Source organism: Lonchura striata, chromosome 13, assembly GCF_050655825.1.
Source record: "Lonchura striata isolate lonStrDom1 chromosome 13, ASM5065582v1, whole genome shotgun sequence".
NCBI classification, from domain to species: domain Eukaryota; kingdom Metazoa; phylum Chordata; class Aves; order Passeriformes; family Estrildidae; genus Lonchura; species Lonchura striata.
Window position 1 is genome coordinate 8,905,923 of NC_140715.1, and position 22,439 is coordinate 8,928,361.

At 37.9% G+C, this 22,439-nt stretch overlaps 1 protein-coding gene across 3 annotated transcripts in view; it reads right to left on the minus strand.

Annotated features, from left to right (window-relative positions):
• Window positions 1-21,929, minus strand: part of GABRG2 (gamma-aminobutyric acid type A receptor subunit gamma2) — a 63,837-nt gene extending 41,908 nt beyond the window's left edge. Inside the window, exons 1-2 of one of the 3 annotated variants that reach the window (XM_085591199.1) lie at window positions 21,517-21,929; window positions 21,040-21,412 (exon numbers count right to left, since the gene is read on the minus strand). In XM_085591199.1, coding sequence (XP_085447325.1) covers window positions 21,040-21,146 — 107 coding nt within the window. In that variant the 5' untranslated portion in view covers window positions 21,147-21,412; window positions 21,517-21,929. Of the gene's footprint in view, window positions 1-21,039 lie in introns of all 3 variants that reach the window. The other 2 variants (XM_085591198.1, XM_021549499.4) reach the window with 2 other exon arrangements.
• Window positions 21,930-22,439: the final 510 nt, after the last annotated feature.

The window sequence follows — 22,439 nt, forward strand, 5'->3', positions numbered from 1 at the left end:
TTTTGCAAGTACTTTTAATGCCCAAGTCAAATTTGTTAAAGCCTAGATTATACCCAAATGCATATTGAAATCTATTTATATTTTTCTGACTGCTAGAAATTTTCAAATCTAGTAATATAGATATGAAGATAAACACATATTTACCTATTTGAAGATTAAACTTTAAATTTTTGAAAGTTTGTCTTTCTGATACTGATACAAAATCTCACCATTTGAGATATTCCCACTGTGATATTAGTGCCACTGCAAGATGTCTGCAACACTGTTTTATATAAATCCATAAATCCATACATGTCCTTGCTAAAAAAGAGATTACTTAAGAGGGTCACAACCCAAGCTTGAAACTTCAAGCCATAGAGTAATTAAAATTGAAGGCACTTTTGGAGATCATCTGATCCAATCCCTTCTCAGTTTGCCAGCTGAGTCTGCATGTGGTGGCTCTGATGGTAATCACTTACACATATATATGTGTGTGTGTGTATAACCACAAGTGTTTAATATGCAGGGAGACATTTGTATGTCTCAATTTATTTGAAATATATCTTCACAAAGCAGGAAGAGGGCAGAAATTACTGGTGCTAATAAGCATTTATTAATTTAGATCTGATTTTCTTAATTATATATGTAAAGATCTATAAAATAGTATCTCACTCTTCAATTACATAAAAACCTCATTCTGCCAATGAGATTTTTGCCATGTCAGGGGCTAAACTAATGTTTTTTAGCTTCCTTTCTAAAACAAACACATACTAATCCTAATCCTTCATTGAAGCTGTTGCTTGATTTATAACATTTATAAAGCTCTTCTGAGTGCTCATTGGTGAGGAGCAACTTTAGCACAAACTGAGGTTGATGCAAACTAAATGTTCAGAAATTATTCTTCAGATCTTTTCCAGTGCATTTGATCTATACATTTCTTTGCAATACTCTCTCGGTAACATTTAATCATTTTTGGTGCAAGTGTAATCCCTGTGGGCAGAGGTACCCACTGCAGCTGGAGCTGGGGTCACCAACTAAGGGAAAAAGAATTATTGAAATTATTGTTATAGCTTCCTTCCTGGGCCCCTTAGCACTAAAGGCATTATTTCTATACTGAAAATGCATTAAAATTGTAGAAAAGGACATCTCTGCTGGGAAATCACTGATACGTTAGGAAAACAATTTTTTCCATCTTCTTTATTGATCCTTCTTCAGAAGACATGGTCAAACCCATTACTTAAATGTTTCATTAGTGTGCTGATACGCCATCCTCTTAGCAGACCAAAGCCACAAAAGTCCACATTATGGTTTGGGAATCTACTTTTTAAAATTAGATTCAGCATGATTTCTTTTGTGCTTTCATTTCCCTAGAAGTTAGTTTGATGCCCATGTAAAAATAACCTTCACTTTAGTAAAACTTAACAGATATGTTAATGGTAAGTAACTGTCTTACATTAGTATGCTTTCAAGCCTTTGGCTTAAATCTTTAGTACAAAAATCAATATAAAGCATAGGTTATCCATTTCAAAACTACTGGGTTTTAGTTAATTGCTGACATAAAGTCAACACTATAACTTGGGATGATCTCTGCTGTCATCTCTATATCAGAGACACTCTGTGATTTCCAGGAGAATCATATGTAATGCTCCTTGGAAAGACACTACTGTGTGTTGGTAGGGATAGGCCATGCATTATTTAGTACCATAGACAGCAGCAATAAGTTTACAGTCTCAATTGGGGGACAGATTGGGTACATCTGATTTAAGTAGTGAGCAATAGCTCTCAAAGGATATCCCTTTGAAATAAGATATTATTTCCGAATCCACGAGAACATGATTTTCACAACTTATTGCAAGGAGTAGAAGGGAAAGGATATTCTCCTCTGGCAAAAGAAAAAAAAAAAAACAACAAAACAAACCATTTCATAGCTGGTCAGTCTTTCAGCTTTCAGATATGAGGTCATATAAACTCATCAAAATCTCTGTAGTTCCAGTGACTTTAAATGAGTTATGCTAGTTTGTACCTGCTGTGGCTCTGTCCTCTAATTTTTCTAAATATACAGAATTAATTTTAGCTATTACGAAGAATTTTGTTGTGAAACTTCACCTAAGAGTTAATTGCTACTATTGCATTGTTGTTTACAAGCAGAATCAGAGTAGCCACTAAGTGCTTAAAGGGAAAGACCTATAGCAGTATTGAATAGCTAATGACTAAATAATTTAAATCTAATTAAAAATTTAAGTTTATTTATCAAAAAATCTGGGCAACTTCATCTTTTATACAAAATAAGCTCTAGATCTTTCAGCAAAGATTTAATAAACTACTTGAACTGAGTTTTCCATTGAAAACATCAATGTTTTCTACCTCTCAGGGAAGAAGCAAAACAAGGCTTGCCAGTTCACCTAGCATTTTAACTAGCACTGTTTAATTTAATGAAGAGCCAAGTTCGATTCATTCTCTGATGTGCATAAAAAATTACCTTAATCTATGGTAATACATTATTCATGGTGGTAACAGGGTCAGTGGGAAGGCAAGATGGGTTCCAGGTTCCCACTGTGGGTACAGAGATGCTGTGTGCAGATGTGACGTATGAGGATGTGCAAATAGCAGATGTGCAAGAGAATACAGTGTCTCTGGAAATCTGTGTCTAAATTCTCCCTTGCTGACTCACATTTTACAGAAAGGTATCTTGATTGAAGCAGAAAATGTTTTCACAAAGCTGTGCCATGGATTCTCTTGTCCTGTTTGTGTTTCTGTTCTGTCCATTTGTGTTGCTTAAATCCCAAGGCTATGTGCAGGACTGAGTTTCTGTTCTTGCCATAAAAATGGCACCTGTTTTCTCTTTTACTACTAAATATTCACCACAAATACCCAACCTTTGATTTTATTAGGACTACAAATCATGTAATGTAAATATTAATAATTTCCCAAATCATTTCCCACATCAAAGATGGAAACTTGGATGCTTTTCTTAGAGGGGAGGAGATCTAGTCAGTTATCAGAAGCTCCACAACAGAAAATGAAGTTGAAAAATTTGGGCTAAGAAATCACTGAGAAACTGTCTTGTAGCCCTACTCCCTTCACCTAGATTTGTGGTGCTGCTGCAACTACAGTTCTGGATGAAGCTATAATGTTCCAGAAGAGCCTGAAATCTGGGATTCACAGAGTTTACAGTGAAGGCTACAAGGGTGTATAAGCTGTATTTTGGCCATTTGTTGTAGTCATGTAGTAAGGGATGCTGAGGAAGTTCACAGGAGGAAAGAAAATTATTTTGACTTCTATTCAATGGTTTTGGGTGGGGTGGATTTTAGGTAAATCACCTGTAGAAGATAGTTTATTTCCTAGGCACTGCTTCTGCTGCAGCTATCATTCCATGTATACTACTCAAATTATGTAATTTAGTTAAAATCTTGGCATGAAATGATTATTTAAAACAAATCAAAGCCGAATTTTTCTGCCATCCCTAAGTCGCAGAGGGACTGAAGGACATACGAAAATAATTATTAAAAGAATATTGCAGTTCTCATAAAGAAATAGGTACAGCTGAAACACTTAGATTATGGGACTGAGCACACAAGTCTCAAAATGGTTTTTTTAAGAGCCAGAAATTACTAGAGGAGCACAAATGAATGCTCCCAGCAATGACTTCTCAGTCATCTTTACTGAACATGAAGGCCCCAAACTGCCAGCAATCAGTCATTTCTGAAAACTCTGCCTGCCCTGAGCTTTAAAGGCTGTCTGGATTCCTGTGAACATTTACACTCTGCTCCCCTGAAGAGATGATACCTGGCAGCACAGTACCTATGGATCATGCTGTGGATTTTACAAGCTTTCCTGCAGCCATTCAGCAACTCCCAGCAACCTCACAGGTGCTTGTCAGCCCTTTTGAGTAAAGTCCAGTTCTTAAACCTCTTCACAGACTTCTAAAATATTATATGGCAGTGGTGGTTTTGTATCAGTGTCTATAAAAGTGTCAGTCATAGCAGACTGGTTTAGCTTCCAGTCCTTCTACATCTTGCCCAAGACACGCACTCACATTAACAATAGTTTAAAATAGCTAAAAATTATTGCATCTTAAGTGCAGTAGTTAAAGCATTTGTTTTCCATTTTTTCAGATTCTGTTGAATTTGGCTACAGCAAGTGTTTATAAGGAAAGGTTTGAAATGAAAAATTTTACTTGGTTTATGTTTTGTTTCCTTCCTGTCAGTTCATGGAAACACTTTTTAAAAAAACCCCTTCATTGAGAGTGCTAACAATAAACCTTCTGGTTTGCAGTATTTACAGTGTTTTCTAGTTCACTGTGCTGAAAAATTGTAGTGCAATTCTTGCATTACACAACTGATTGGATTCAAGTCGTGAGTGACCATGAGGGCTATTGTCCCTTTTAAAATATTTCTAGTTGCAACATTGTGGCCTCACAGCCAGTTGTCACAAAAATTACCAGAAACAGACCAGTGTTAGCAGCTCTGGCAAAGAACCAAAAGATGAAATGTAGCACCCAGTCTAGAATCTATTTCTTCAGCAGACCATTGAGGCGTATTGTTAAATAAATTGATAGTGCATATACATCTCCAGGTCTATCAGAACAGGTTGGTGTTACTAACCAAAGCTGAATTACACCAAAGTAAACAAAATATTTATTGTGAGTTGGTGAAATTAACCAAATCTGAATTACACCACAAAAAATAAAAAAAACTCGTGGGTATGGAGTGGAATTGTATGAAACTCCGAGGGAGGATAGCGAAGTGTAAAGAGATGAAGGAAACTTTAGGCCAGTAAGGAACAGAAAGATAATTATAGAAATAAGCATACATCATTCATTTTGAACAGCCTGGGCTTGAAGTGCAGCATTTATAGTTACTAGAGCTCTGGAGGAGTCTATGATGTGATCAGATGATTCAGATAAACCTCTGTAACTTAAGATGATTATTTCAATGTTTGTTTTTTTTTTTGAGCTGGAATTTTGTATGACGATGTTTCTTTATATTTTATTTACTGGAAGTTATATAATCCACTTCTGTATCTTTTTTCACTGTGGTTATGGATATTTGTGTTAGCAGTGAGCAAAAGCATTAGAAACAAACAGAAAAGGGAGAAATAGCTACAGCTATTCTTCTGCATCAGTCATAGGGTTAGGCTTGAGTTGATCTGCTTTATTTGAAAGTATCTAGCTATATCTAAGTGTAAAGGGTTTCATCTTGGAATTATGTGAACATCCGAAGGTTTCTTTTTTGTTTGACTTTTTTTTTTTTGCTGCTGCTCTGCTGTCCCATCCCCTTCTCTCCTTTTTTAATTTTTTTAACCATTCTATGCATCTCGAAATGTGAAATCTAAGGCACTTGGAGCATGATTTTTGCCTGTTGCTGTTACTCATCTCCTGTAGATTTCCACTATAGCTAACAAATCTCAAGAGAAGGAGTAAACAACCATTACTGAAATGTGATTTGGCTAGGTTGGTTTTAGCTTGAGCTCACTTCATTTTTTCTGGCTTTGTCTTATGGTATATAATTGTAATTTGTTAGTATTCTATGTGAAATCTCTTCCCCAATGATGTACATTACTTTTATAAATGATTGCTCTAAAATCTCACTTTAAATTAAAAAGCTCAATTCTCTTCTCAGTGAGTGAGATTAGGAAATCATGGATGCCCTCCAGCCATCTCTTTAAAAAACATTAACTCAAAACCCCCAATCCTATTGCTCAATTAGACTTGAGAAATGGAAAAAATAGGTCCTTGTTCTGTAGTACCCCATGAGGCACCCATATTTGTGGTTTTTCAAAATTCTTGCACAGTTTTTTTCTGTATTTTGTCTGCATGGCAATTTCACCCAGAAGGAAGTCACTTCTGGAATCAGTCACTCATGATGTAGTCATCTTCTCATCACTCTCTGTCAATGTTTAAAAACAAATATGTGAAGTGTCAGAAGTGTCAGCAGTTTTGCTTATTGAGTAGCACTCCTGAGCATTTTTTTTGCAAATTTAAAATACTTTTTTTTAATTGGCCTACTAGAATCAGCTATAAATTCAAGTTAGACTGAACATAAATTCACATTAAGCTGAATATAAATCCTTATTCAGGGAATGTTTTCATTCTCATCTTCTCCATCTCAGTACATAGAAGAGCTCTATAATGAAGTGTTCCTGGTGTTGGGCTGGGAGCCAGGTACATGGAATGCTTACCCCAGCTAAAGGACTAGTGTCCTACTTGCTGTGCTAAGCCAAGTGATATCTTCTCTGCATGAAAGTGTAAAACATTTCTACAACATTAATAAGCACATAAATGTCCCTTATTATTTGTGTTTGATGAAGACTGGGTATGATGCTGAACCATTTCATGATGGAGGAGGAAACAATCCCTAACCATTCCTTAGGGAATGACTTGTGCTTACCAGCAACATTAAAGCCCTTATTGCTGGTAAAGCAAGTGGGTCTGGTAAGTCCTCAATGTTTAGAAAGCCAGTCGAAAATAAATGTGAAACTAGTATAGGTTTATTCTGAGTATATCAATAATTCTTATTTGTCTGAGATCATGGAAGTATCATTACTGGAATGTTTTTAGATAGAAATACATCTAAAGAAAGAGCTGAATGAACAGAAAATAGCTGCTCAATACACATGTCTTTAATTACATCATGATGTAGCTAACTCATTCACAAAATAAGAGTCAGCAAATGGTGAAAATTAAACTGGTTTTTGTTGTTTCTTTTTTAAACAATGATTCTGATTTAACTTAATTTTTAATGCATGGTAACCAATAGTAACCCATGTGCTCCCACATAAACCAACTTATATCATGCAAGACGCTGTTTGCACTCATGCTCATAAAACAGACTGTGCAGAGGTGGATGTGGAATTTAGTTCTGATAACAGGGTAGATGTGTGATACATTAAGAATGTAAGTGGCAAACTAATGTCTCTATGTCAGCTGAGTAGGAAAGTCATCAACAAGTGTTCTGCAATTCCTCTATCAGATTTATTTGTTTTGATGGAATTTCTTTGGTGTTTTGGTACTATCAGGACAGCTTCATGTCAGGGTCTCCTTATTCCCATGGGACATATAAACATGCCAGGTTCTGAGTAAGGACTGTCGGCACCTGTGCTCTAAAATACTCCCAGGCAGGGTTTCTCAACTCACCCCATGCCTGTTTACCCTGGAGAAAAGGAGGCTTAGGGGGGACTTTATCAGTCCCTACATCTCCCTGACAGGAGGCTGTACCCAGCTGGGGTCAGTCTCCTGTGCCAGGTAACAAGGGATAGCACAAGAGGGAACAGCCTCAGGTTGCAGCAGGGGAGGTTTAGGTTGGATGTTAGGAAAAATTTCTTCACTGGGAGGGTTGTTGGGCATTGAAACAGACTGCCCAGGGAAGTTCTGGAAGCATTCAAGCCATGTGGATGTGATACCTGGGGACATAGTTTAGTGGTGAACATGGCAGTGTGGGGTTAATGACAGGACTCAATGATTTTAGAAACCTTTTCCAGCCTTAATGATTCCATGATCCTGTGCTTTTACCCTGCCATGCTGCATTCCAAGTCCACTTCTCAATGCCTCTGCTGTTGTAACAACTTTGTATTTCTCTGCACTGCACAGTGATGTCAGTAACTCATTCTCCATGGAGTCATGGCTTGTTAGTATTGTCTAAATAAAACTCTAGTTGTACCATACAAAAAGTCAGATAAATTAGCCATAGATGCCTGGTCAATTAGATAAACGCCTGTGACAGCTAAACCAAATAAAAGGGAGCTGTGGGCAGGTCAAGAGGAGTTCAGAGCCTGCCAAGCCTCTGTCCTGAGGCCGTGCAGGCTCAGTGCAAGGCAGTGCCTGCGGTGTGTTGCTGGGCTGCAGCTGCAATTCACACATGGTGCTTCCAAAAATCATCACATAAATTGGGATGCAAAGCTGCTACATCGTACTTGCCTATTTATGCCCCACTTCCAGAGACAATTTCAAAAAGAAATGCTGGGGTCCTGAAAATTTTCTAAAAAGCTTACTTTGGATATGTAGTCCACAGAAAGAAAATCTCACTATTCAACTATATTTAGCTATCTCACTAGATTCATCTTTATATGCAAGAATTTCAGAACTTTTTCCTGAAAAAATTGTGAATTGTTTTAAAAGTCCTAACTAATAAATATGATGGTGAATCAGTAATTTTATTTTTGTGAGAAGAAACTGTGCATGGACTCACTCAGTGTCTTTTTTCTTTTTTTTTTATCAATCTCCAATAAGTAAAATGTAAGGCACATAACATGCAAATTCTACCTAGCTCTGAAATTTTTGACGTTTGAGTGGGCTAGGCATAATGATCACTGCAAAGCCAATCTTCCCATCCCTTGCATTTGAATGTGACTATTAAGGCTCGTCAAAACACCAGGAAAGTAGGAGCAATTTTTATTCCATACACATACAAATATGTATCTCCCAGAATTCTTTTTTTCCTCCACAAATATTTTGGCATACCTTTTTTTACTCTTGTTAGCATTATAGAATTTTACTTTATAAATTGTCATTGCTCTGATTATGGTCAGAGAAATTTTTCCTTGTAAAAGGAATGAAAATTTTACAGAGAAAGATACTAGAAACTTCTTTTATAAGTAAATGTTATTCTCAGGGCTAAAGAAAGCCGCATGCCTCATAAGTGGAAAAGAGAGCAGGAATAAGAGCAATAACCAAGTAAATGCACAAGCTATGAGTGGGTTTGATTAATGAGTATAACTGGCTATGAGGGTCAGTAGTAGCAGGGATGTAACCATCGACATATTCCAAAAGCATTATTTTGAAACACTTCATTGGGAGCCAAGTTTATTCAGCACTATTACCAATTTATTTCTGAAATTTCTGGAGAGAAGAAGTCATATTAGGGTCTAAGAGATGTAAACTCATGTAACTAGCATTTCAAAATATGTTTAGCAATGGAATACAGGGTGCTGAAAATGCTACAGAGAATGATACAAAGTCCAGAAAAACATACAGTGATGAAAATATTTCCTTCAGTTTGAGAGATTATATAAGAGGATTTTCTTTTCTCCTTCTCTCATCTCCTGCAGCTCTGTACTGCGGTTACGTCAAAGGATGCACTAAATGTGCTGCAGAGACTGTCTCAGTTGAAAACCCAGGTGTCCATATCCAGGTCCTCCTCAGGTTTCCTTGGCTCCATCAGAGCTCTGTAGAGCAGCCACTCTGGCACAACAGCTAGGAGCTTTAAAGACCAAGCAGGGATGGGCAGATGTTAGCATCTGGCATTACCAGGTCACTTTGGATTGATCCATGGCCAGCTGTGGGGTCTCCTCAGAATAGATGTAAGCACCTGCTACATGTGGGGTCATTTATGGAGATTGTACTTGTGAGCACTGAAGCAAGGTCCACAAAGGAATTTAAGGTAGCTGCACAAAGCATCGTGGCAACTCAGAACAGGCTCATTGGCAAAATGCAGAGGGTTTCAGACCCCATTTTCTATGATACAGAGGAGGCACCGTGTGGCTTCAGAGATTTTGTTGGTCGTTTGTGGATCTTACCCAAACTATATAATCAGGAGCTCTTTAAAAACAAGAGTCTTTCCATGAATTGAGCAGATGCTGATGGGACCATCAGGTAAGGATGGAAACCTGTAAACCCCTAAAATTAATGGCAGGCAAGCAGAAGCTAAGGATGAAGATGTTTTGCTAATCGTAGCATATCTCCCGCATGGATAAATCCATCTTCAGTTTTCCCTTGCTACAGATCAAGTAGCTTTTTATGAGCTACAGACTTATGCAGAATAACTGACAGAGTATTGATAAGAAGAATTTCCACTGGAAGTCACTGAAGTAAAACTCTGCATGCAATTTATTCTCCTGAGATCCTGGAGAATTTGGCAAACACACCTCAGGATAATTTGTTTAATAAAAAACAAGTGCTATTCTAAGCGCCACAGTTTTTCAGGACAGATTACCAAAGAAATAATTTAGAAGAGAGGACATAAATGGAATACATTTACTGGCAAATGTTGCATTTTTAGCTTATATCTGTCAGATTTTCCAGGATTATGCTTTCCATACTGCCAGCTGCTCAGCATTCCAATCCTTATGCAGAAAACCACGTTGGTAAACATCTAAACACAAATGAAAATGTTTTCCTGAATAAAGGCTTGAATGCTTAAAACCTTGCAAGACTGAAGCCCAGCTTAGCTGCCTCAGCCTGTTTTCCAAGGTGTCATTGCAGACATGACATCTTTGTTAAAGAAATACATTGTTTACCTAGCACTTGGAATTGCTGCTCATTAAATAAAATGAGAGGTCCTATTTAAAATATGCACTATTTATGATTTGAGGTAATTTGACTATTAAACTTCTGGGCTTTTCATTAAATCCTTTCATTACTATTTTATTGAGGAGCTCTGAGCATTGCATATGCAGGTAATGATTGCAGATAACAAATGTTGCTTATTTTTAGTCTGAATATATGTTGTATTGAATTTAATCATGGCTGTACTTATCTAGTGTAGAGAGATTAAGAGAGATAGAGCCTTGGGGATGGTAACAGAAGATTTTACTTTACAGATATAGTACCTTTCCTCTTTCATTTTTTTCCCCTTTCTTAATAAATTGTGTAATTAAAGCTGCTCACAGTTTTCCATTCTAGTATTCACCATAAAACTTCACACACTCAGAACTTTTTCAAAGTTACCACAAGAGCTGAATTTCTTGGTTTCTGGCCAAAGATTAATTTTATTTTAAAGCCTGAAATAAAATCCACTTTTTGAAATCAGTAAGGCTAAAATTATTCCTATTTCCTTTTAATATCTAATCTATATATGGGATTTTTTCACACATATAATTCCTAGATGACAGAATAGTAAATTGTGGAACTCATTATAGAAATAATCTATATTAACAGGTATACCAGATTAAAAGTGGTTAAAATGCATTAAGTGGGTAAAACAGTAGTTGAAAGTGGTCGTATATTAATAGCAGGTAATTTGGAATTACTTAGTTTAATTTCGGAGCAATGAACTGTCCCTGGAGGTGCTGTTAGCATGTGGTGACAGGAAAGATACACTGTCCTCACCTGGACAAAATAGCAGTACAGATTTACAACCTTTTGACATAAAGGAGGCAGAGCTGTGGATCTGGATCGCAATAACCAGTGCAAAGAAGAATATTTTCATGCTGTTCACCATTTAAATGTGGGTTTCAGAGCCTTTTTAGGTGAGCTGGACATGGAATTTAGGAATTTGGCCTGAAAGATTTGTCATTACTTTAATCTCATGTGCTACATTAGAGCCTTATTAAGGTTTTAAGTAATTTTAAGTGCATGCTTTAAGTCCTTAAAGCAGCTTAATGAGCTTTTTTAGCATTTCCTTTAGAAACCAGGAAATAAAATGAGAAATGACATTGTTAATGTATTGCTTGTTCCTCTCCCAAAGAGCTTACAAATATCCAATATGTTTATTCAATACAATGTGGTCTCTGATACTGCTTAATTTATTTGGCTTCATTAAAAGACTAATAATATTAGTAATTTTATTCTAAGGACCTCCAAGTATTTTACTGCTGGTAACCTTCCCTTCTTCCAAATCCTCACCTTGCCAGAAAATAGTGACTTCTTTAATCCATTACAAAACAAAATTTTAATATTCAAACATATTTGACCCCTCATAGGCTAGAGAGGCAGAATGCATCATTTAAGTTGAATACAGAGAAGCCAAAAGGTGTCATTTTAGTACTGAAGTTCAGCTACTGAGACAGTTCTTGGAAGTGTAAATATTATTAATAAATATTAATTACCACTACCAGCTGCCTTACTTGAGTTCAAGTGTGGAATGGCTCTGACTCCCCAAACATATACCCAGGCTGTCTTCACTTCATGCAAATGGTTGCTCTGCATTTCTCATCTTTGTTAATTCGACCATAAAAACTCATCTTCCCAACCCCTGCACTTGTTTTCTATTTGAAGCATAGTGGTATTCTTGTCACTATATTCTAAATGTTGTATAATTCTGGTCTTCACAATTCACTTCCAGACCAGGTTCAGTTCTGTCTCTTATTCACAGCAAGTGCACAACCTTCCTGCACTCTTAGCTGAAGTCCTTACTCCTTGAACTAAGTAACTCTAAGGGCTATTAGTAATTCATTTAAAAAGGTCAAGCTGACTGTAATTTTAATTATAATCAATTATTTGTTGGCATTCTTCATTCACTGACATTTGTGTGCCTGTTTGCCTTTCCTGTTTTATCTGTATGGGCCATGGCATCACAGTTCTCTTGAAAATATTGTCTATTCACAATTTAAGAATGAGCTGATGGTTTACATATAGAATTATGTTATTGATTTTTTTGGGGGGGCAGGTGATTATTTTTATGCACAGAGTCAGTTCAAAAGCTTAAATTTTAGAAGAATGGCTCTTAGGGATATAAAAGTAGAAACCACAGGCATTAGGGTAGCAGAGGGGAAAAGCTATTGCAGACTTCTTGATAAGCTGTTTTCCCTTCCCTGCTTCAGTATCTGCTGTCCACCTGATCCCAGCCCTTTTAGTGTTAATTTGTAGTGTGAAGTCTCTTGTGTCTTCAGCAGTTTTTGGAGAGGAAAGGCAGAGTACAAACTCTACCACCCTTCTGTGGGATGTGCATAAAATGTCCAAGAGATGACTGATCTTGGGGCCTGCTATCATGGGCACATCTCATTCTGCTTTGGTGACACCCTTCTCCACCTCTAGCAAACTTGTGTGGTTCAATAGGTCTGAGAAGTGCATCACTTAATAACATTGACTAATAAATTGATTAGTTTAGTAAGGCTTTCTAGCATTATCTAATTTATTGCTCTTAATGGTTTTCTTTCTCATTCTTCCTCCTGCTATCTCTTTTTCTCTCTCTTGGAAAATAATCTAAGGGAATTAAATGAAAGTGGAATTTAGTGGATAATCCTCAATCTGTTGCAGCAGGCAGAGTTTTGTTTGGATCTGAAGATCTCTTGCTGTGGATTAACAAAGCTTCATATGACCAGAACATGCTATTTGTGTTACACAATATAACACTGAGCCACTAGTGAAGGAAAACACTCATTTCCTCATACCATACACTTTTTTGGGGGGGAGGAATCCTGGCAGAAGATTATTAGGGGTATGTATGAGATCCCCTTTAGGGTGCACTTCTCATCAATGTATAGAACCAGAAGTATTTTTCAGCAGAACATGGAGTATTCAAAAAGTTGAATCAGATAAATAGCTCAGAAAGAAAGGTAGTCTTTATCTCAAGGGTTCACATCAAAGTCCAAGATGACATTCAGTAAAAAATACAATTTCATACATGACTACCTGCATCATTTGAAAAGAGCTTATGCAAGCATAAAAAGTAAATAACTTCTTATTCCATTCCTTGCAAAAGATCATTATTATCCTTAATTTATTTTAAGTAGCTTTTTTACATATATTGATCTTTTATTTCTGTTAATAATCTGTTTATGTTGGTTTAGGTATGGTAAAAATGATATTTCTTTAATGTTTTACTGGTTTTCTGCAAACAGATGAAAGTTCTACCTTGTAAGACTAATATTTAGTTTCAAACACAATGGCCAGATTTCACAGCTAGGCCTACACATTATGTTGTTCTTTACCGAATATGTGTGAAAATGTCCTTCCACTAGATCTGAAAAATTAGAACTGATCCTCAAGACAGGAAAATCTGTTTTAAACAATAGTGATTTTCTTTTTTAGTGGTAATCAACTGTTGCCCTAAGATTCTTGTATGATTTACTGAATTTCTATTGCCTGCTATCACTTTGCAGTAACCATAATGCAGTCACAGCTCTGGGTCAAACCAGTGGTATTTTGTGCCATGTATTTTGCATCTTGCAGCTGCCAATAGCAGAGAATAAGAGCAAAAGATAAAGGCAGAAATATCCCTGGTAAAATCTCTCCTTTTCCAGAAACAAACAGCTAGAGATTTCCTATAATGAAGCGCTATCGCTGAGTTTAATGAATTTTAAAATATTTTTGGTCTCTTTGAATCTATATAAATATTTGGGCTCTGCATCACCTCACTTGTTAAAAGGAAAAACATTTTCTAAAGTTTTCAGCCAGGGATAATATCATTGCATGCTCTATGTCCTTTATATAAGAGAACAAGTAAAGCTGCTGTAGTCAACTTTTTCTGTGTTGCTTAGGACATCACATGAAAAAACATTATGCAGCTGAGGTAGTCATTTACATGGGAAGGTGTTTGTTACATTTCTCTTCTGCTTATGCAGTCACTGGTAGTTTTCATCAGCATTAAAGCCTCTTTTTTTGACAGCAGTTGTGTTAAAAATATTACTGTTATATAAATAAGAGGATATCACCGTGTGTCAGACTGAATACCCAATATTCAGTCTGACAAGACTCGCATATTAATTCTCTGTCACAACTATACAAATACCCCAGAATCACACAAGTTATAATCCTCACTATTCTCTCAATATTTTTTTTTCAACCTACCACAATCACCCCTCTTTTACCTCAGTTTGTCTGTGCCAGTTGGCAGGTGTTGGAACTTGTGAAAATATGTATCTCCCTCTACCCACTCTTTTTTCATATGGATGAAAAAAAAGTATAGTCCTTTTGTAAATTTTTCACATAGATGGAGATGATTACACATTCTGACATAAATTATGTTCTAACCACTTCATATAAAAGATGTAAAAGCAAGTAATATTATTTTCTGTTTTGCTGTTTTCTTCACTTCTTGGCTTAATGCAAAGCTAAATTTCTTCTTAATTAGAGGAATCAAATAAGCAGGTTACTTCTGGACATTAAAATAGGAAACCTGACCCAATTCAAACAGCAAAGTTCCTATTTACTACACCAAAGTTCTTCTGAGGCAGGTGCTCACCTAAATAAAATGTCTGTAAAGACATTACACGTCCACAAGTATAGATTCTAGGTGAATTCAGACTCTCACACTCTGCTCCTGACAGCATCCTGACAATCTAGGCCACAATCCACTATCACAAGGAAGCATGCAGTGAATGCTGTTTAAAGTCATCAAAAGTCACTCACCAAATTGAGTCTAAAAAAGATCAGTACATCTAGAATAGACACTTTATACTGTTGCTGTCTCATCTCTCCATCACCTAAAATATCTCTTCACCCTGACTTTTGTGTGTTGGATATTTTCCCTAGGGCCAGTTGTAGTCCCTAATTTCAATGGTGCTCAATGAGTTTTAGTCTCCTTCCATGAAAAAGGATCTTCCTTACCTAATAATAATTATAGATTATGACTATGGTGGTGGCCTCTTTTTTTCTGGAATTGATGGTTCTTTCCTGGTACTTTCTGAAGTCTTTTTATACATTGTGTAAGAAACAAGAGCAAGAAACATATCTCGTTCTAGGTAAACAGCTTCCTGCATTGAGCCCAGAAAATTTACATCTACTTCCAGTGAATTTATCTGGATGCCCATTTCTATCAGCTGTCATATCTTTTCTAAAAGAAAATGAATACATCTCTTTCACCTATATTCTCAAAAAGCCTCCCTGGTGCTTGTTCAGAAGTTCCATTCACAGAAAAAAGCTCATTTTCTAGAATGGAGAAATTTCTTTTTGTCCAGAGGGCCAGGGAAAGACTTATGTGCCACTTAAGTTCAATTTACATTAGTCTGTGGTCTGAAGTGGAGTGTGATGTTTTAGTGGATGATCTGTACAGAATAAAAAAGAAGAAATGAAGGAAAAAATATTTAGAGGTATTGTAAATCAGCTGGAATGTAGGTTGAGAGCTTTCTGCAAAAGCATTATGCAGTGTAAGAAACACTTTTTGAAGATCCTTACTGAGTTATCATTTAACTTTGGGTGATTTCCCAGTTCTCAGATAAGCACAAAACTACCTGTATGAACCTATACTGGATACACCCTGGCTTTTTTCAGCAATGGACTGATTTCAGTGGAACAGGAATTAATTTCTGAGAGGATAAAATGAGGCTTGTCATATGAGAAGATTCCCAGAACTGCTGCGATTTTCAGCATTAGGTGTTGGATATTATGTTGGTTTCTTAGTAGGCAAAACTGGGAAAATTGAAAATTTTTATCTTATTGTTCATGTTAAATTTGTACTGCAATAGAAATCTGTTTTAAAAAGTACAACACTAAATAGGCTATGGAGCATGACAATGAAAAAAACCACAACTTCTTCAACTCTTGACATCCTGCATCAGGTTTTGGGTTTTATTTTTCTTAATCTTTGTGTTATATGTATGTGTCCAGACTCTTTTCAGTGGTGCCCAGCAATAGGATGAGGAGTTATGGCCATAAACAGAAACACAAGAAGTTCCACCTCAACATGAAGAAGAACTTCTTTATGTTAAGGTTGGCAGAGCCCTGGAACAGCTGCCCAGGGCAGTTTCTGGAGTCTTCCTCTCTGGAGACTTCCCAAGCCCACCTGGACACGTTCCTGTGTCACCTGCTCCAGGTGACCCTGCCTTGGCGGGGGGGGGGTTAAACTGGATGATCTCCAGAGGACCTTTCCCACGCTAATGATTCAGTGATTCTGTGATTTTCTGAGCTTGAAATCACATTAATCCACCCTCCAGCTTCCACTTTGCTCTTCACTTGCAGTCTTACACAAGTCACTGCCAGCCTCACACAAGCCAACTCTTTTTCTGCATTAAAGGTTTCTCTGAGTGGGGATGCAGGTGCCATGGTTTGCAAAGCTGCAGTTCAGACTGCACCAAGAGAGAACCCCAGTTATCCCCATGAATGCTGAAAAGTAAGTAATCAAACAATCACCCTAATAGAATGTAGGAATATATATGTAGGAATATATATAACTTTCACAGCTGGAGTGGCTGACACTCACTGTGACAAGGGCAAGGCTGAAGGGTCCTGAGCCAGTACTGACCTTAAAACTGCCTCTGCTTTCGAGCTCACTGGAATGTATGTCTGCAAGGTACTGTAAAAAAATCATCCATCCTGTAAGTATGTGCATCTGTTACTGGTCAGCTGTGTCTAATAATTTAATAATTCATTATTCAATTCACAATTCAATTCTGAATTTGGTGGTCATTACTTAAGCGTATAGGAGTTTAATTGTACAGGGACTGAGACTTGGAAAGAGTTCTCCTTGACCAGACATTCAAGATTCAAGCTTTCTGAAAGAAATATAACATTATTTTCCATACTCACTGCAGTATTTTGGAATACATGAGTTTTGGCATGCAGGTTATGTTTAGATGGTTTAGTCACTACAGCAGAAGTCAGTCAAAGGGTTTCGTCCCTATTTCTAAATCATATATTTTCAAGTAGGGAAACAGTGACTGCAGTCTTTTATTGCCCCATCAAGTTATTAATAATAGAATTTAATCTAATTTTCAAATCTACCTGAGGTCAATAGTTTTGGTACTGTTTTTATGACAATAATAGCTGTTGTAAGTTTGTGTCCCAGCACTGCAGTTCCCAGCAGTCAGGAATGCAGCATGGCCATGAAAAACTCACAGGCAGGCCTTGCTCCCCTGACACGCTCAAGTGATGCAGGTCCTGTGTCCACACAGCTTTAGCTCTGCTGATACAAACACTGCAGCACAAAAAATATCCAGTTTCATGGTACCATAGATAAAGTCATATTTTAATAGGACTTAGATCCACATCTTCTATCTTTAACACTTCTTTAAAGGGACCAATCCTTGTGAGGTGAGAAATTGCCTCTAGCTGAACAGCTCCTTATTCCAGTAAAGGGACCTCTGGCAAGCGTTAGTGTTACACACTGTGTGAAATTATTGGAAATCTATGAAGAACTATAGCTGCAGGATTATCACCAAACTGATATTGGCAAGTTTTGCAGTAATTCTAAGTGACCGTCCATCTGAAGGATATTCTCTTCATCCTTGCTATTATATCACATCACTGTTCAAGAGCAAAAGAATTTTATTTAAACCCATGTTCATTACTTTACTAATAAAAATGCATGTATTCACTTAGGCACCAGACTATTTTGATGCTAAAATGATTGCTTTGTTTATGGGGTTTTTTCAATCAGTCTTGACAGTCTTCAATTTTAGGCATGTGGTTGCAGCATAAAAATATTGCCATGAAAATACTTGGGCACAAAAAAGTGAAAAAAAAGTTCCACATTTCCCATCTGAACATTATTTTCCACTGTATTATGTAGTTTTTGCTGGCAATTTGTTAAAGCTCTGCAAAAATAACTGATAAACCCCATATATATATAGTGTGCAGAATACAGCTTTAAATAATTTTGAAATTTTGCTGGTGAGTTCTATTACATGTAATGTTTTAAATACATGTTTTATGTTCAATATGGACCACCAAATAATTAGTTCTGATTAAACCACATCAGGTGTATAAATATATTTCCTTAAATAATTTTGAATTGTCTCTTGATCTGAAGATTTTTTATGTATGAATTTCAGAAACTGGGAGCTTGATCTGACTGATTTTCACTGAGCACAGCTCCAAGACCATGTGAGGGACTGCACACTGCTGTGACACTGATCTAAGGGGTAAGAGGAGGAGGGAATTTTGGGCAAAACGTTTGCAGTCCAGTTAGGTATGTAGAGAAACCAACTGGAAAAATGCACTACCTAAAACTTTACTGTGCCCAGTTGTAAGGATGTACTTTGTGCATTTAATAAAACTGATACAAATTCTCTAAACATAAAATACCACAGTGTTGTAAAATGACATTTTTTCTGAATTCATTCATGATTTACTGAAGTCAGTGCTAGAATTTTAGCTACTTCTATTAATGCCTGAGTGGTGTCATAACTTTCCTCTTCTTCCTTCAATCTTCTAAATATTAATGATGATTTTGCAACAATAAATTTCTCTCTATAATAATATTTTGTATTAATAGGGTTCAAATTTCTGCACATTAATGGTAATCATTACTTGCATCAAATTCTGCAAATTCTTAAACTTCTGTGTGTATTCTGTTTGATGCCAACACATTTGTTCAGATGTTTAACATGGAGCATCTTTGTTAGTGTTCAGTTGGCCTTTCAGAATTTCAGTGTCCAAGAAAAGTGACACAAACTACAATAATATTCCCCTCATTCTGAAGTGTTTGATGAGTATTTAACAAAGAAAACCTTTCATCTTGGCTAAAAATAATTGGTATCTAAGTTCAACTTTTATAACTCTGTCTTGGTCCTTGAGTTTCCAAAACTAATAACAAGGCTTCTTCCACAATGGGAGGAGGAAAATATCATGCTAGTTAAAATTAAAATCATGCATGTATATTGACTCATTTAAAATTATAAATAATTTTTAAATGATAAATAATTTACTTGTAGCTATTATTTCTTGGTATTTTTCAAAATTATGAGGTCAGGAGGCTGTTAGAAGAAACTATCTTGACTATCAGATAGCTGTGAACAGAATATAGAACTTTTTGTTGAGATAAAACTACAACTTGCATTATGAAGGGTTTCTTTTAAAAGCTTATGAAATAATTTTGGCAAAATTCCTCTCAGGCGATGCTTTTCTGAAAGATGAGTGAAAGAAGGAAGTATGCTAAAATAAGTATCTGGGATTACTTTAGTGGAAGTTTTATGTCAAAATAACATGAAAGCCCATCATAAAATCCTGTAAAAATTGCATTTTCCATTTCTGTATTCAGGTAGTAACCATAAATGGTTCTATAAGGGTCAAAAATATATTACACGTTTCTTACTCCTGACACCAAAGTACCCTCATGGTAGGCTTATCGGGTTTTATCTCATTTTCTACTCAATTTTCAACCACTTTCAGTTTCTTCTCACAGGAATTCTTTACAAAGTTATTGCCGTGTGAAAAAGTTACTTGAAAACCTGGCAACTTTTCATTTCCCCGGCCAATCATTTTGGCCTTTTATTTGGCTTAGAACCAAGATCCTACCATTGCAGGTATGAAGTCTGATTTTACTTAAATTTAAAAAAAAAAAAAAAGAAAAAACAGAAAAGAAAAAGCAAACAAAAGAGAAATAACCTACTTTTTGGTAGGGTAGTGTCCATGTAAAAGGAAGGAAGGAAAAGAAGGTTAATTTGAGAGCCTGTGTGAATCCAGCGTTAGTAGTGGCAAAGGGAGCGGGCACTAACTTGTGGAAGATGCTGTGAGAACACGGCTCATGCAGCTGCGGGGAGGCTCTGCTGCCACACTTGGAAGGCCACGCACTTGGCCGTGCGGAGATTTTTGCTCATCTACCCTGCTAAATGCACAGTCCACACAATTCTGCAGGAATGCCCGCTCCAGCGCAAAGCTTGGCACTGCAGCAGTTCTCCCGCCCTCCGCTTTCTGCTCATGCACATCTGAACTCCTGCTTCCTGCGCTGTCGCGATTTTCACCCTTTCCGTCTCGCTGCGGGATGCACACATGCAGCAGGCACCGCGTGGCTGCCAGAGCGAGCCGCGTGTGCCGGGAACATTCAGCTGCTGCGAACCCCAAAACCAGCGCATCCCCCGGAGCCGCGGCCGCCCGCACGGGAGGGATGCGCGGGGCCGCGGGCTGGGAGGGACCCGGGGGGCTGGGAGGGACCCCAGAGGGCTCTGAGGGACCCAAGAGGGCTGTGAGGGACCCAAGAGGGCTGTGAGGTACCCAAGAGGGCTCTGAGGGACCCGGGGGTGCTGTAGGGCCCCGGGGGAGCCGCGCGGAGCCGTGCGGGACCCGCATCCCTGTCCTTGGTACCCAGCCCTGGCCGCGCTCGCCGCGCAGCCCCGCACAGCCATGATGGGGCTGCCCGCTCCAGGAAAACAAGCAGGAATTTGCGGACATTCTGCCCGCAAAACGCAGCTGCCGTACAGCTCCATGCACCGGAGCAAGCAATTAATACAGAGATAAAAGGCTTCATTAATATGGCACCAAATCCTATGAACACCCCGGCATGTACCACCATCACACACACCCGCTGCTCACCCTCCCTCTGTCCATGTCAGAGCGACAACAATTGTAAGAGAAATAAAACATTCTAAGATCTCAGCTGCTAGAGATAGATGGATGCAATGCCACTATCCAAACCTCTGGCATTCTCACGACAGCTCAGCAAATTCGCAGATTCTTCACCCCCCCCCCCCACCCCAGCCCTCCCTCTCCCCCCACCCTCCCAAACAGAATCAGAAAGCACATCTTACCACTGGATGAGAGAGAGGAACAGAAGTGCCCACACCATCATTTTGAGAGAAAATGCAGGATTCAAGAATGCAGTGCTCCCCAGGCTTGTTGGATTTGGAGGAATCATCTCTATCCCAGCCCCCCCCACCCCCCCCCCCAGCTTTTTTCCCCCTTTCCTCTTGGTTGCAGATGGATCCGTCCCCTTCTTTAATTTTTTTTTTTTTTTTTTGGTAGTAGTTCTCCCTCCTCCCTACCAGGTCCCGTCAGTGGGATGAGACATTGCGCCCAGCTGCGGGAATTAATATGCAGGGGGAGAGAAATTAGATCTGCACAAGCCCTTTGCAGATATAATCAGAAAACGTCAGCTCAGGCAGCAGGCAGCAGCTTCCAAATCTAGGGAAATAATATAATTGGGAGAAAAGGAAAAAAATGAAACCCAAACAAAACACGAAAATCACAGACACTGAATAAAAACAATCAAGGAAAGGAGCACATACACATTTACGGAGCCGCTGACACACATGCAGGAAAATCCAATGAAGCAACAAAGAGTAAATGAGAGGGGGGGAAAAAAAAAGAAAGAATAAAGCAATGGAGATTCTGCCTGAATGCAGATTAACTCTGAGGTCAAAGTGGAAATGATGCACTCTGCTGCAGCACAGATTAACACATGCGTGGTGTCAGCCAGGGTGCTTTTTAACCTTTGATTACACATATGCAGGCAGTCTGGATTTTCATTTTGGAGCTGAGAAGGATTTGGCAGGCATGAAAAAGGAGGTTGGAAGGAAAAGCTTGCCCTATGCTGCTGAGCATCCTCATTTTTCTAAACAGCGTGGAAATCGTGATTGCAAAGGGGGAAAAAAATGAAAGGTTGGATGGGGGAGTGGAAAAGGGAGGGATGGTTGTTGCTAAGTAACTCAGGAAATGGGGAAAGCAGCATTGGTGGAGTCAGTATGAATGAGGTGATTTAGTGTCTGATAGGATCAGGGGGAATATGCAAGGTTTTTATCTCCCCTCCCCCTAATAAAAGAGGCTACTCAGACAGGAAACACTTCCTGGCCAGAGGGGAAACACTACAGGACTATGGAAGATGAACGCTGCCAAATTTTGGAACCAGAATCCCAAATTCTGTTGTCCAAAAATGCAATTTAGCATCTACTAGTGGAGTAAAAAATTCAGGGAATCTCATTATTCCTAAAGTAAGAGCACTTCAGTCTAAAATAGGTACTTGGATTATGATCTACGATATTATTTTTACCTCCCCTATTTTTTCTGCCTAGATCAAAGTAAATATAGACAATAACAAGGCTATCCAAAGGCATTTATGAACTCGGAGACTGGGCAAATTTAATCACAAGGAACATTTTTTTTTTTTTTACAAAAGCCCACTTTTGTAAAACTTCATGGAGAAATAAATGAA